The sequence below is a fragment of the Rutilus rutilus genome, assembly GCF_951802725.1.
Source record: "Rutilus rutilus genome assembly, chromosome: 21".
NCBI classification, from domain to species: Eukaryota; Metazoa; Chordata; class Actinopteri; order Cypriniformes; family Leuciscidae; genus Rutilus; species Rutilus rutilus.
This window is the reverse complement of record NC_140226.1, coordinates 21,130,071-21,144,074: the sequence shown is the minus strand read 5'-3', so window position 1 is coordinate 21,144,074 and position 14,004 is coordinate 21,130,071. Positions and strand designations below refer to the sequence as shown.

The following is a 14,004-nucleotide window of genomic DNA, read 5'->3' as shown; positions in this document are numbered from 1 at the left end:
TCATAGTGAGAAAGTTAACTTTAAAAAACAAATATAAATCTAAAAATAACAATATCTTGTGCATGCTTTCACAGATTGAAGTGGAGCGTGACACTGCCCCGTTAAGTGGGCAGCTCCTATGATTTAATGTCTCATAAAGTTTAGTCAGTCTGATTCAAGGACATATACTGTACAGAGAGAGAGAGAGAGAGAGAGAGAGAGAGAGATGCACTACATGGCCTGAAAAAGAATGTGGGAAAACCCCTGAATTACAGGCTATATCTTTTCTTCATAGGAAAAGTTCACCAAAAATTAAACATAATTTGGTCACTCATGTTGTTCCAAACCTGTATGTCTGACGTAAGTGAACGCTGAGCACATGATTTTCAAAGCTATGAATTATGACTTTCGTACACCGAGGTATCATATGGGTTCAGAAAACTAGAAATATATCATTCTAGTCTTAATTTTACTATGCTTGTATGGTGCATTTTGTCCTTTTTGGTGCTTAACAGCTCTTAGCCCCTATCCACTTTCAATGTATAGAAGAGGGTGTTTTGGGTGAACAACCCTAAAATACAACAACTGCCATTTTTTGAAATGTATCGGAATGGGATCAAATACCCACATCCATGTTCTTCTGGAAAGAGATGACTCCTACTCCATGTGAATGGTTTTGAAATCACATTTTTGTTTGGTCAGTAGCGTAGAGGGATACAGAGAGATAGACAGAGTGCTTTTGGATAAGCTTGTAGTGTGCTGTAAAAAAAACACCCCTCAAGTATGACTTGATGTCATATTGTCAGGTACTCCCAGAGAACCAAACTAAAAGCAAAGTTTTCTTTCTCTCTCTCACTCACTCTGTATAAAGACATTGTCTGATTCTTTTTCATTTTATTATGTAGAATGTTGATGTTGGTGTCAACACATCAAACAGAATCAGAGTTTTCATCCCATCCACTGCACTCCGCTCTTATTGGGCCAGACTTTTCGCGCTCAGCTCTTATTGGCTTATAGGGCTCTAATGAGGTCTTGCTTCCATCCAACTCTCAGTCAACAGAGTGAGGGAGAGGGAGGAATAAGGAGAGCAAAACTGTGGCTCTGAGTTGTGCCAGTGCAATAATCCACTGTCAGCTTTGCTCTAGCATGGTGACAGCATATTACATACTGAATGAGAGATGTGCCATATATCAAACACTGGAAGTTGAAATTGGATATGACGACAGCAGACTGAATTTGGGCTGTTTTCTGAATCTGACTGCAAACAGCTTTGAGGTTGATGTCTCTTTTAAAAAATAGATACAAATGAGTTATGTTCTTACCTCATTGGCGTACACCCAGTGACTATCTTTGGATGCTAGATTCGTTTCCACTGCCTGCAGAAAACAAAGAGACAAAAGAATGCAAAAAAATTACTAAGATTGAAATAAACAGCTATCCTCTTGGTCTGCATACCAAAATTAGAAGCTCAAGCATGACGCAAAGAGAACCAAGGACACTCTTTAAAAAAAAATATACTTTCAAACATTGAAAGAAACATTGCTATATGTGCTTTATTTCAACTTTTCAGAACACATTCTGTGCACTTCTCATAAATTAGAATGCCTGCTTCCTGTAACAATCTAAAAAGCAAACTTTACTTTTAATGTTTTGAATCTGCTGTCAAAAGGTCAAATCTCACATATGTGCAGACATAATATTCATAATAATGAATGAATAAAAAAATAAACTCAAAAGTAATTAGTGCATATTTTAAGTGTCTAATTAATGCAGTGTAAACCACACTGCACTTGATGAGAGTGTCTGTCAGTCACAATTCTTTGGCACAAAATGGGGTTGATGGAAACGATTTACATTACAAAGCCATAGAATGGCACAATCGTAAAGGGTTAGTTCACCCAAAAATGAAAATTCAGTCATTAATTACTCACCCTCACGTCATTCCAAACCTGTAAGACTCCCGTTCCTCTTCAGAATACAAATGAAGATCTTTTTGATGAAATCTGAGAGCTTTCTGTCCCTCCATTGACAATCTACGCAACTACCACTTTCAAGGCCCAGAAAGGTTGTAAAGACATCACAAAAGTAATCTATGTGACTCCAGTGGTTTAACCTCAATTTTATGAAGAAACGCGAGTGCTTTGTTTGCGAAAAAAATAACATAATTTACCACTTTATTTACAAAATATTAATCTCCAATGTGCTTTTTCGAGAGCAAAACGAGGCATGTGTGTTATGTTGACATGAGAGCAGACGTTGTTACATGAACACGCGTTGGAAATTGATATTTTGTTAATAAAAAATACATATTTGTTTGCACAAAGCACTCACATCTCTTCATAAAATTAAGGTTAAACCACCACAGTCAGATTAATTACTTTAAAGATGTCTTTACTTTTCTGGGGCTTGAAAGTGGTAGTTGCGTAGCTGTCAATGGAGGGACAGAAAACTCTCAGATTACATCAAAAAGGTCTTCATTTCTGTTCTGAAGATAAACAAAAGTCTTATGGGTTTGGAACGACATCAAGGTGAGTAATTAATGACAGAGTTTTCATTTTTGAGTGAACTAACCTTTTAAAGGGATAGTTCACCCACAAATGACAATTCTGCCACTATTTAACTGCCCTGCATGCATTTCTATCTGTGGAACACAAAATATTATATTTTTAAGAATGCTGCAAACTCATTCAAAAAGTTTAGGTTACCATTGACTTTCAATGTATGGACGAGAAAAATAAAGAAAAAAAAGAAAAGAAAGAAAGATCTCAGAATATATTATTTATGTTCCACAGAAAAAAAGAAAGTAGTACAGGTTTAGAACAAAATTAGGATGAGTAAATCATTTACATTTTTTGAGAATTTTCAATTTTGGGGTGAACTATAACTTTATGTTACAGTGACAGTACATGGTACAGAATTCCAGATGGTACATAAATGCAGTCCTGTGGGTAGAAATGCAATGCAGTCACAACCTGTCAAAGAAATGGAATAGCGATTGTTGGATATCTTGGTGTGAATCTCGACAGTGGACACAGTGAAGATAGGAACACCTCCAGAGGGACAGTCTAGCTTTCATGTTTAGGGAATATATTGGACTAACTGCAGGCAGTAATGAGACGATAAGACCACATTGCAGGAGACTGATCAAAAATGTTCCTTATCAAACATCCTGACCGAGTTCAATATATGTGTATTCTACACAGAACAAGATAGTGGGAGTGTATTTCTATGTCAGACACAGACAGCAAAAAGAAGAAGAAGTAATTTTCCTGCTCAAGTGCACATCGGATGCTGGAAAATATAAAAAAACAGCTAGGGGCTGGAACGCTGCTTGCATGGACGCTTCAAAACAATGAAGAGTGTCTTGGGTTTTATTTTATTTTTTTAACTTGGAAATATTGATCTGGATTCTTCTACTGAACTGCACAATAGATCAGATCAACAAGAGTATGCATGATTGCAATCATGTTCCAGGAAAAGTGAGTCTGCCTGGCTTATTCAACTGAAACTCTTGATTTCAGGAAGAAGATCCCTTTTGATCCCTTCTTTCTTCATCTCAACCTTCAAAGAACCTTTATGCCTTTTTGTACTGTGACATCTTCTACAGCAATCAAATAGAGAACATAAAGTAGCACATGATCCAACTTTAATGGCAAATGAAATGAAAAACTAGGTTAGAAAAAGCAGGTTTACACATGGTTCCACAGCAGCTTTTGAATAATACAATTGTGTTTTTTTATGTACAGTAGCTTCATAACAAACAAAAATGAAATTAGAGACAGCATCACTTAAGAAAGGACAATCAAAACTTAATAACTGCTAGTGTACCAGACTATTTTAATGTGTTAATATTTGCAAATGATTCTATTATTTGACAGACAATTTACTCCTTCACTACAGCGAGAAGTGTTTTGAAGCTGTGCTGTAAACTGTTTTTTTATTTGCTCTTGGTAGATTACTACATTACGGAAAGTGTAAAATGCATCCCACTCTATTAACAGTTAAAATTTTCTCAGATGGAATACAGAAGAACTTATTTCAGCAAATCAGCTTGGTGTGTATTGATAAAGGGAATTCACATGTAATGTAAAAAGACAGTACAGCCTTTATTTCTTTTATGTCATTTGCATTTCATCAGCTATTACAAATGTGTAGAATTGATCAATAACACTCTTTGTTTATATATATATATATATATATATATATATATATATATATATGTTAATAAGGGCTTGTTAATATTAACAGTATTAATCTAGTCCAACATTATTAATGACCAACTCAACTAAACAGTCTCTCTTGGTCAATTTATGTTGTCAGCAAACTAAAATTAACAGGACTATGTAGCTTTTAAGAGGTCACAAGTTCTGACACAAGTTGGTGATAGAGACAGGACTTCCTAACAGCAGGAAAGAAAACTGATTCAGGAGTGAGCAAGGAGTATCTTTAAAAGAGTGATAAATCATGACCAATATATGGCAATATATATTGTGAAATTATCAAAGGTGTCAAGTAACGAAGTACAAATACTTCGTTACCTTAAGTCGAAATTTTGGGTATCTATACTTTACTGGAGTAATTATTTTTCAGCCGACTTTTTACTTCTACTCCTTACATTTTCATGTAATTATCTATACTTTATACTCCTTACATTTGAAAAATAGCCCCGTTACTCCTATTTCATTTCGGCTTGTTTTCATTCCAAAAAAAAAAAAAAAAAAAAAAAACCCTATCCAGATACATCGCGCCATCCAGATATTTGATGGTGGTTGGATGAGAAGTATAAACATATACCATTCCGACACCCTATTGGTTTGTACGCAATCCATCGCACATGACACAAATCACGTCACACTCCAGCAAGGACATAGCCAGTGTTGGGGTCGTAGAATGCTATGCTATAGAATTGAGTACAAACCAGGAAGGTATCAATCAGGATTATGAGTTATTTTAAATTTTTTAATCATTAATCATGAATTAATCATTCATTTTGACAGAACTAATGTTTTTTGTATATAGACAACCATACAAGGGTAATTGTTACTAAGCCTGACCTGGGTACACCAATTTTCTTGTCCGTTGCCTTCACAGATTCCTGCAGCTAAGCTTGGATGTACATTTACATTCCAATAAAGGGTATTGATAATATCCCTCTGAAGTTAGATTTTTTGCACCATTACAATACTTATAGGCAACTAGTCATCATATCTTCCGCTCCATGAAACACGTTAATGCTCAGTAGTACATATATATGGTTCTTTAATGTATTTGCATTGTACTAAAATGCATTCATTTTCAATGGGCATATATGCGGCTGAAACGGGTAACCTAGTGCATCCCAAATTTTTCAACATTAACATTTTAATATAACATTATAGTCATTATGGCCTTTCGAATTTTGGTGGGGTGGGGTAGTGCACTCTAGGCCCCTGTGGCGCGGCCTAAGCTTTTGTCCTTAATGACATTTTTTTTCCTTATATTACTTTTACTTTTATACTTTAAGTAGTTTTGAAACCAGTACTTTTACACTTTTACTTGAGTAAAAAGCTTGAGTTGATACTTTAACTTCTACAGAAGTCTTTTTAAACCCTAGTATCTATACTTCTACCTGAGTAATGAATGTGAATACTTTTGACACCTCTGGAAATTGTTAGTTGAAAGCAGTTGTATTTCTTTCGGTTCTTGAGCACTGATTGCAGTGTCCCGGCTCCAGCTGTGGTGAACCTTGAATGAGACCAGCTGCAGTACTTTCTGAGCTGTAATTTTCCTTCTATCATTTCATCACACATGAGTCCTCCATATATATATATATATATAAAGAAATCTACTGAATGGATGCATGGCCATGATAAAGAAAAACACAGTGCCCCATAACTATTTAATAATTCATGTAGCTCAGCTAACAAAGTGTTGCCAAGGTCATGGGGTTGGATTGCCAAAACTGCATCTATGCATCTTATAAATGCACAAATATTTAACAAAATATTAAATATTCTGTCATAACTGACAGGGTTTCCCTCTCATCTGTTGTCTGTAGACTTTTTGTACAGTTGTTTTCACTCATGTAGTATACAGGAACAGATTTGACTCCAGCATTGCAGCATGCTACTCTGTACCTGTTTGACTCAATAATATGAATCCGCTGCACAGGTGAGCGATCCTGGCACACCAATGCTTTGAGGACTGAGCTGAGGTTTGAGCTGACCACATCAAAATGTGGATGTGTGTGTGTGAGTGAGAGAGAGAATAAAGATCTGTGGTAAAGGAAAAGTAAACATGTTCTTGGTGAGTGGAAGCATGTATATATATATATATATATATATATATATATATATATATATATATATTGCTCTCAGATGGCAATAACAAAACATTTCAAAAACCTCCATAATTCAATTCTCTCTGGCAGAAGAAACATAAAGGAATAAATGCATCAGCTGAAGTGGATGTACACTTTGAAATGAAATCCAGTCTGCTATCTGCAGTGTTTCTCTCCTGATTCTCATCACATAACCTACCTGTTTCTTAAAGAAAAAAAAATTCAGTTCCGCACTGATTTCACCTTCGTTGTTCTTTGCTTTGGCTTTACTTTTATACAACTGCAGCTTTCAAGAAAGTGCAAATATTATGTGCTGCTTAAAAAATCTGAACAAACTCTAAAAAGGACAAATATAAACCTAAACATGACAGTTGCACCGGCGATGTTCTCCCTCAGCTGTTTCATAATTAAGTTGCTGAAGTTGAGAAATAAACAGCTTGTGAAAAAGATTAGGCTGTGCCCTTGAAAGATGCTCTGCTAAGATTATTTCTCACTTTTCAGACATACAAAAACAAGCGCAGAAATAAATTGTCATGGGAAAACCTGTGGATTTCCAGAGAAGAAAATCTCATGGTCAATCCGAGGAGGAATATTTCTAATGAAAATTTGATGTCTAAACTCACATTCACTCAGGGTCAACAGCCTTACACAGGAGAAAGATGCTCCACTTGAGACATGCTTCATCTCAAAAGAAAGGTTTAGCTTGACCAATCCAGGGACGCCAAATGAGAAGATTTTTTTCCCCATTATTTCTCAACCAGCAAAACCAGACAAAAACGTGTACAGTATGAGTTGAAACAAGAGTGCTAGGGACGGAACTTAGAATCATTTGGGATGAGATATTGCTCCACATAATGAGACTCTCAGTGATTGGTCAATGGGGAGCTATACTGAGCTCTGATTGGCCCCTTCATTGGTTTACTGGAAAGAAATGCGAACAAACACGTCTTCTTTATAGCTGTGAGAGCAAGGTGAATGCATTAACATCAGTTCCCCCGCAACTGCCCCATGACTCAAAAACATTTGTCTTCACAATAATGCCTGAAAAGATTGCACAACCGAAATCAAATCAATATTCGCTACTCACAAAAACACATTTGCCAATTTTCGGCCAGGAGGAATGCTTGCACCGGTCATGTTCACCTCAGAGATGCATGGTAAGAAACAAAGCAAAACACTATGGGTGTCAATATTCATTAGGTCTGTCAACAACACTTGAATAGGAGCCACTTGCTGTGTAGCCTGCTCACACATATCTCCCTGTGGGTTTGTTTATATATCTACTTGCATTTCATACGCATGACAGCATTCTGACAAAAACAAAGTTCACTGGCAAACCCCCAATAATCCTTGGAGACAAACACAGAGAAAGGCTTTTCCATTACTGACAGACCAAGTAAATTGCTTTCCATACTAATATCCACAGTTTCACTTTTAAATTAAACTAGGCAATAAACAAAACACGAAGATACTATAAATGTACACAATAGAATTAAAATAAGAACATTGTCTAATTTGCGTCTCTTTTTAATGACTACAGGGTGTTCCATTAAAGGCAAACATTTGAATAATGTTTGTTTTTGAAAGAAAATGTTTTTATTCCTCAGGGAAGGAAGATTCAATGAAAGTAGGAACCACATGCGGTTACTATGTGTCATGGCATGAAATATCACTGCAAGAGAAAACAAATAAACAGAAATCTGCAGAGAAATGACACACCACTCGTGCTGAACTGTCAAGAACTGTTTAAGCAGGTGGAGGAGAGATGGGAGGACAGATAAGAGAGATGGAAATAACCCTGTTATGGGTGAAATGTGGAAATAGACGTAACAACGTAAGACTGCTAAAAGGTTTTGATCAAGTGGATTGAACCGGGCGCAGTCTTAAAGCACTAACTAGGTTATAAACAGTCCATCTGGGCATCTTGCCCTTATACCTTTGGGATCTACACTTATCTATAATTTTGTTCTGTACTATTTCAAGTCTGTCACACACTCTAACAGTGTGAATGATGTCTTCTGAACAGTCCTAAACATACTCTCTCTCTCTCTCTCTCTCTGTCTTTCCCCTCTCTATGTCTACCCATCAATATGTGCAACAAACAATCAGCTGAAAGCCAACGAGAATTGATTCCCTGACACTTAGATTTGTGGGAGAGCAGGAAGTCTTTGATAGTCCAGGATTGAGTTCAGACTCTTGAATCAAACACCTACTGATTGCTGTCAATCCACACCAGCATAAACAACAGCAAAACAGACAGGGATCCACTTTAAATGAGTCATCTATAAACTGTCGACCATTATGAAAAACAACAGGACAACTCATTTTGGAAATCAATTCTCCCCTAGGGATGTGCAAAACTACATATTGTAGCTGCACAATTGACTAGTAGAACACAAAAGATGATCATTTGAAGAATCTTTCTATTGGTTTTGTCCAAACAATGAATGTCAATGGCGTACAAACAGCACTGAACCTCACTGACTTTAATCATATGGATAAAATATATATAATATATATTATATATATATATATATTATGTTCCACAGAAGAAAAAAAATCAAGCATCGCGTTAGTTCAGGCAGGCCACGTCAGCCAAGCTCACATCAGCTGATAGCCAGCTGTTCTGACGTGTACCAATCCAATGTCGACATCTATCACAGCGGCACATACAAATTCCCATTCCTTCAGCATTTCCTCCATAGCATCGCTGCTCGCTCCCTCCTCCAACCCCAACACCACCCAACCGAACCTTTAATCATTCTGAATTGTTATTTTTGTTAGTTTTTTCCGTACAGTTCAATACATTGCAAGTTTTTCTACCATGTTTTGTTTTTTTACAACTCATGTTATTCAGAATTGTAATTATGTATGCATATACTGGTTCTGTTCTGTACCCCAGGGGGGGTTGACTTGCTGCTCTCCCCGCTCTGTCCAGGCATAGCTGCATGGACAGGCGTGGGAGTTTTGCCCAGAACAGAACCATACCGCCAACACTAACTGTATGCTATAATTGTAATACATTTATATACTTCGCGAAGTGGTTCTGACTGAACTAAATATTATCTGAAAAATACTGACTTTTTATTGAATACACCTACAATTCAAAAGTTTGTGAAGTCTGGAAGTCCAGGAAGTTTTACAAACTGTAATCTTTAACTTCGATAACTGTCGTACGCTCGCTCACGAGAGACTGGCGTTCCAGTGTATGTACGTAGGACGCAGGACGCTCCGGTGAAAATATGATAGTTATCGCGAGAACCAAGTTTGTTGACGTCGAAGGATATCCATGTGAATAATTGAATTGTTTGAGCGATACTCTTCATTTTATTAGTCTGAAATGGTGTTTTCGTGATTCGCCATTCACTGCCATTATAAAGCTTGGAAGAGCCAGGACATGTTTTAATTTAACTCTGATTGTATTTGTCTGAAAGAAGAATGTCATATACACCTAGGATGGCTTCAGGGTGAGTAAATCATTGGCTAATTTTAATTTTTGGGTGAACTATCCCTTTAAGGTACTCACATTCACAATGTTGTTTCAGCTTTGTCTAATTCTAAGCCGAACCTTGTTAAATTTGATAACATGTTGCTATGGTAACTCTGATCTAGGCTCCCAGAAAAAGTGTTTAATTTAAGATGGAATACTTTAGACAGGGGCTGCTCTGCTCAAGGAAGCAACAGGTATTCATGAGACTGAAAATGAGCAATAAATAGGGCTTACTATCCATCTAACACATGAATTAAGAATGTGAGATCAATGTATTCAATGCTTCACAAAGAAAAACAGACATCCTCAGGGAACAGTGATGATATATATCCCTTTATTTGTTTATTTTTATTACCTTGTAATGTGTTGAAATGTTTGGCTTCTTTTTTGCCCCTGGATATCAACATTTGCATACACGAACATGCATAAGATACTGGGTGCTCGACCTCACGGTCAGACGTGAATTAGATTCATGAATCTAGCACAAAACATCCTTCTACTAAGAGGGCCAAACATTTCCCCTTCATTGGATATTTTATCACACACAAGCTTGCATTAACTCACTCTGATAACTGTTGCCATGACAAAGACACTTAGCATCCCTCCTTTACTGAATCTCCATACAGTAGCACACGCACTGCCCTGATATTATGGCGTTGAATGTATACAAGCTGGAACAAACCAACAACTCAACCTCCATGAATGTATTGCAAATCCAGTGTTAAAAGAGACAAATACTTTTTTATTCTTATGTAATGTCATTAACCATCTGACTTTGTATTTCTGGCTTAACAATACACACACACACACACACACACACACACACACACACAAAATGTACATAAAGTGATATACTTTTGATAGGACATGATTTAAATTAATAAACAGACATATGTTGTTGGCGCAGTCGCACAGAAGACTCAAAACCGGCCTGGTTCATGTGCTGAACTAATTTCCCCTATTTTTCCTTCCACTTTTCTGCCAAGTCATTTCTAAAGCAGTGGTTCTTAACCTTTTTGACTCCAATGCCCACCATTGCACAAAACAGTTTTCAAAGGTTCCCCTTCATATAAGGGAAGATTTTTCTGCCAGAATTTCTGCTCAAATGACAAAGCTCTATCTTAAAAAAAAAAAAAAAAAAAAAAAAAAACTGGAAAACTAACAGAAACAACTGTTACTGATGGTAAAATCTTTATTATTATTATTATTATTATTTACTAATAGATTCAATATGTATTGATTTATAGCATTTTAATTAAGTTACATTATTTAATTTATTAATGATATTAATATAATTTTCAGTCATCCTGAGGCCCCTGGAAGTTTGCTAAGGCCCCCTAGTTGGTCTATAGCATTTGCAAACCATTTTACTTCTATAATATGTATTGTGTCCATTAGGGGAAAAAAATTCAAATCAGAATGGAGCCTGGTTGTTAAAGGGAAGTTGTAGAAAAGTAAAAAGACATGGTGACATTAACTGAAAAGAAAAATTGTTTCAGAGGCAGAGGAAGGTTTTGATGAAATATTACAATCACTTTAGATCATTTTATAAAACATGCAAAGTGCAAAATAAGACCAGTAGCCAGTTGCATAAACTGCTTAGACCGTAGGCGCAATTTTCGGATGGGACATCTCCCCACCACTTTTTGAAACATCTCACGGCACTGATACCTAATAAAAAGAAACATCTCCATTTGATTAGCAATTTGTTTGTCTGTGTTAAATGAGAGGCGAATACGTTTTTTTTTAATCATGTTGAGTGTTTGTTATCGCTGTTATTTCTTGGCGCTTACTTGGTCTTCACACAGACAGCGCTTCAATCTATCTCTTAACACCATTGTGGAGGCATGTATTCCTTATGGTGAAATCACAAAACAAAATGCACACAAACGTGTCCATGCTCTTGATATACAATCACAGATGAACACCTTTTGTTTTAATGAGATTATTTTTTTTTTACTATACGAGGGCAGATTAGAACCCAGAACCTCTGACAATCTTAACAAAAGTTTTACCAGACCATTAAGGCACACAAGCATTCCAAGCAAATCTATGCATTTATTCACTGAAATGAAAGCTTTTGAGTAAGTTCTGCCAGGAAGACTCAATTGTTACGTCACTTATTACCTTCACAACCAATTGTGTTCTAATACTTGCAGTATAAAAGATCGGTACTTACACAAGTCTGAGTTCGCAGATGCTGACGCCATCAATTACCTTCATCCTCCCCACCACCACCAGGATGGTCCCTGTCCATACCTCCCAGGGGGTCGGCTGCACCCCTGCCTTCGTCTTCAGGCAGGAAATGCAGATTCCGTTACCCTCGGATTGCGAGCTACGGATGGGGCCTACACCAAAGAACTTTATAAATGCTTGCTGGGCTGTTAATAAATGTATGCTTTGTTACGTTATTTTGCCTCCCGAGTCTTTCTGGTAGAACTGAAGAATCTCAGGACTAACAATATTGTATTATATAGCAGATGTAAGGATGAAATTATCACGTTAAACATGACTTTTGTGTTGATAAATTAAACTCATTGTACTACTGAAACAGATTTCTGGACATTGTTATGTTTTTTTAATGCAATTGTTACATATCATTGTATTAGCAACTCAGGCATCAGTCAGTTCACAGCTGTTGGATACTCAAGGGGAAGTGTTTCATAAAACACCCTACAATACAGCAGCACTCAAGCAATACAAATTTATTCCTGATAATGTACATAAATAACTGTGTATTTAACCCAAATCCTCAAACAGATGGAGGAGTTTCCCCTTAAGAGGACAGCAGATGTAAAACTTTAAGAAAGGTGAGACAGCACTTAACCTTGAGGGATGTGCAAAACTTGTTTTATTGGAGGTCTGCACTCCCGCAGGACTACCACAAAATCTGCATGGCCGATGCAACAAACTTTTGAACTGCTGATTGTGGATGACCGAGGGAAGATATTAATGTGTGTGCAAGAAACGGGAGAAAGAAATGAATCCTATAAATTGTAGATATCTAAAGACAAAATAATGTTTTTTAAGTTACAGAATGTTATTTGTGTTATTCCTCTACGGTTTACCGGCATAGGGTTGGATTTTCTCAATGCTATTCGATTGTAGGATCAGTAAGGGAAAGTAGATTCCTTTTGCCTGCTGTGACAAATGCAACAAGGTGAGGTCTGAAGCATTTTGCATATGGGGAAAAATGGAAACCAGGCACCAGAGCAAGACAGAGTCTTATGGGAAACGAACAGAAAATTTGCATAGAGCTCTACCCGTTGGACAAAATGTGAAAGTTGCTGGCGGAAGCAGACTTTTTTGTTGGGGGGAACAAAAAAATTCTTTACCCAAAAATGATTTTTTTGTCATTTTTTTTCTCATTTACTCATCCTCATGCCACCCCTGATGTATATGACTTTCTTTATTCAGATAAACACAAAGATTTTTTTAGATCTCTTTGAGTCCATACCACTGAATGGCTGCCACACACAGCGATCGTGACTGTAATCCACACGGATTGCAATGGATGAATCACTATCTTCTGAAGCCAAACGATAAACAATAAGTGCATATAAGAAAAATACTAATATTTGTAACCTCTTGTGGCATGCGATGTTTGCTTGCGCGTAAATTGCCAGTCCTCCGCGCTTCTGCATTACTTCTTTCGCAAGCTTCACACATACGCCAATATATATATATCTGTAGCTTGCTGTTGATTTTATGTGCAATGTAAAAACAACTTTATAAAGGTACACTTTAAATAATGAGTCAATACATTATCAATTCTTCTTCCAAAACATGATTGTTTTCTTACCCTGATTCACGATGGTTAGTCTATTATAAGTGTTTATATTTTAGACATGTCGGGATGGTTTTCACAGGAGTTGTGTACATACAGTACACTCATACATATCTTGTCATATCTGTAAATAAGAGGAAAGTTGCTCCGGCTACTTTGATGTGTGTATGGTGTGAGAGTGGCACATGTTTTTTGTCATAAGGAGAGAGAAAGTTTGACATGGAGCACGCTACAACTCGAACCTCCAGGGGAATCACCCATTTTAAAGGTGACAGCCACAGAGCTCGTAATAAAACGAGAATCAACATTGGCTTTGCTTTTCGGAGATGACGACAACTGAGGAATTTGAAATGAGAGATTTCAAAAAAGAGATGCAGAGATATAATTTTTATCACTCAACAGGTGAGTTAGGTATTTTTTTTTATTAAA

At 36.7% G+C, this 14,004-nt stretch overlaps 1 protein-coding gene across 3 annotated transcripts in view; it reads right to left on the bottom strand.

The window, feature by feature from the left end:
* The window catches only part of grid1a (glutamate receptor, ionotropic, delta 1a), a 293,828-nt gene that overhangs the window by 63,434 nt on the left and 216,390 nt on the right, over nucleotides 1–14,004 (bottom strand). For all 3 annotated transcript variants that reach the window (XM_084393494.1, XM_084393495.1, XM_084393493.1), the window contains exon 5: nucleotides 1,302–1,355. In XM_084393494.1, the coding sequence (XP_084249620.1) occupies nucleotides 1,302–1,355 (54 nt within the window). The remainder of the gene's footprint in view (nucleotides 1–1,301; nucleotides 1,356–14,004) is intronic.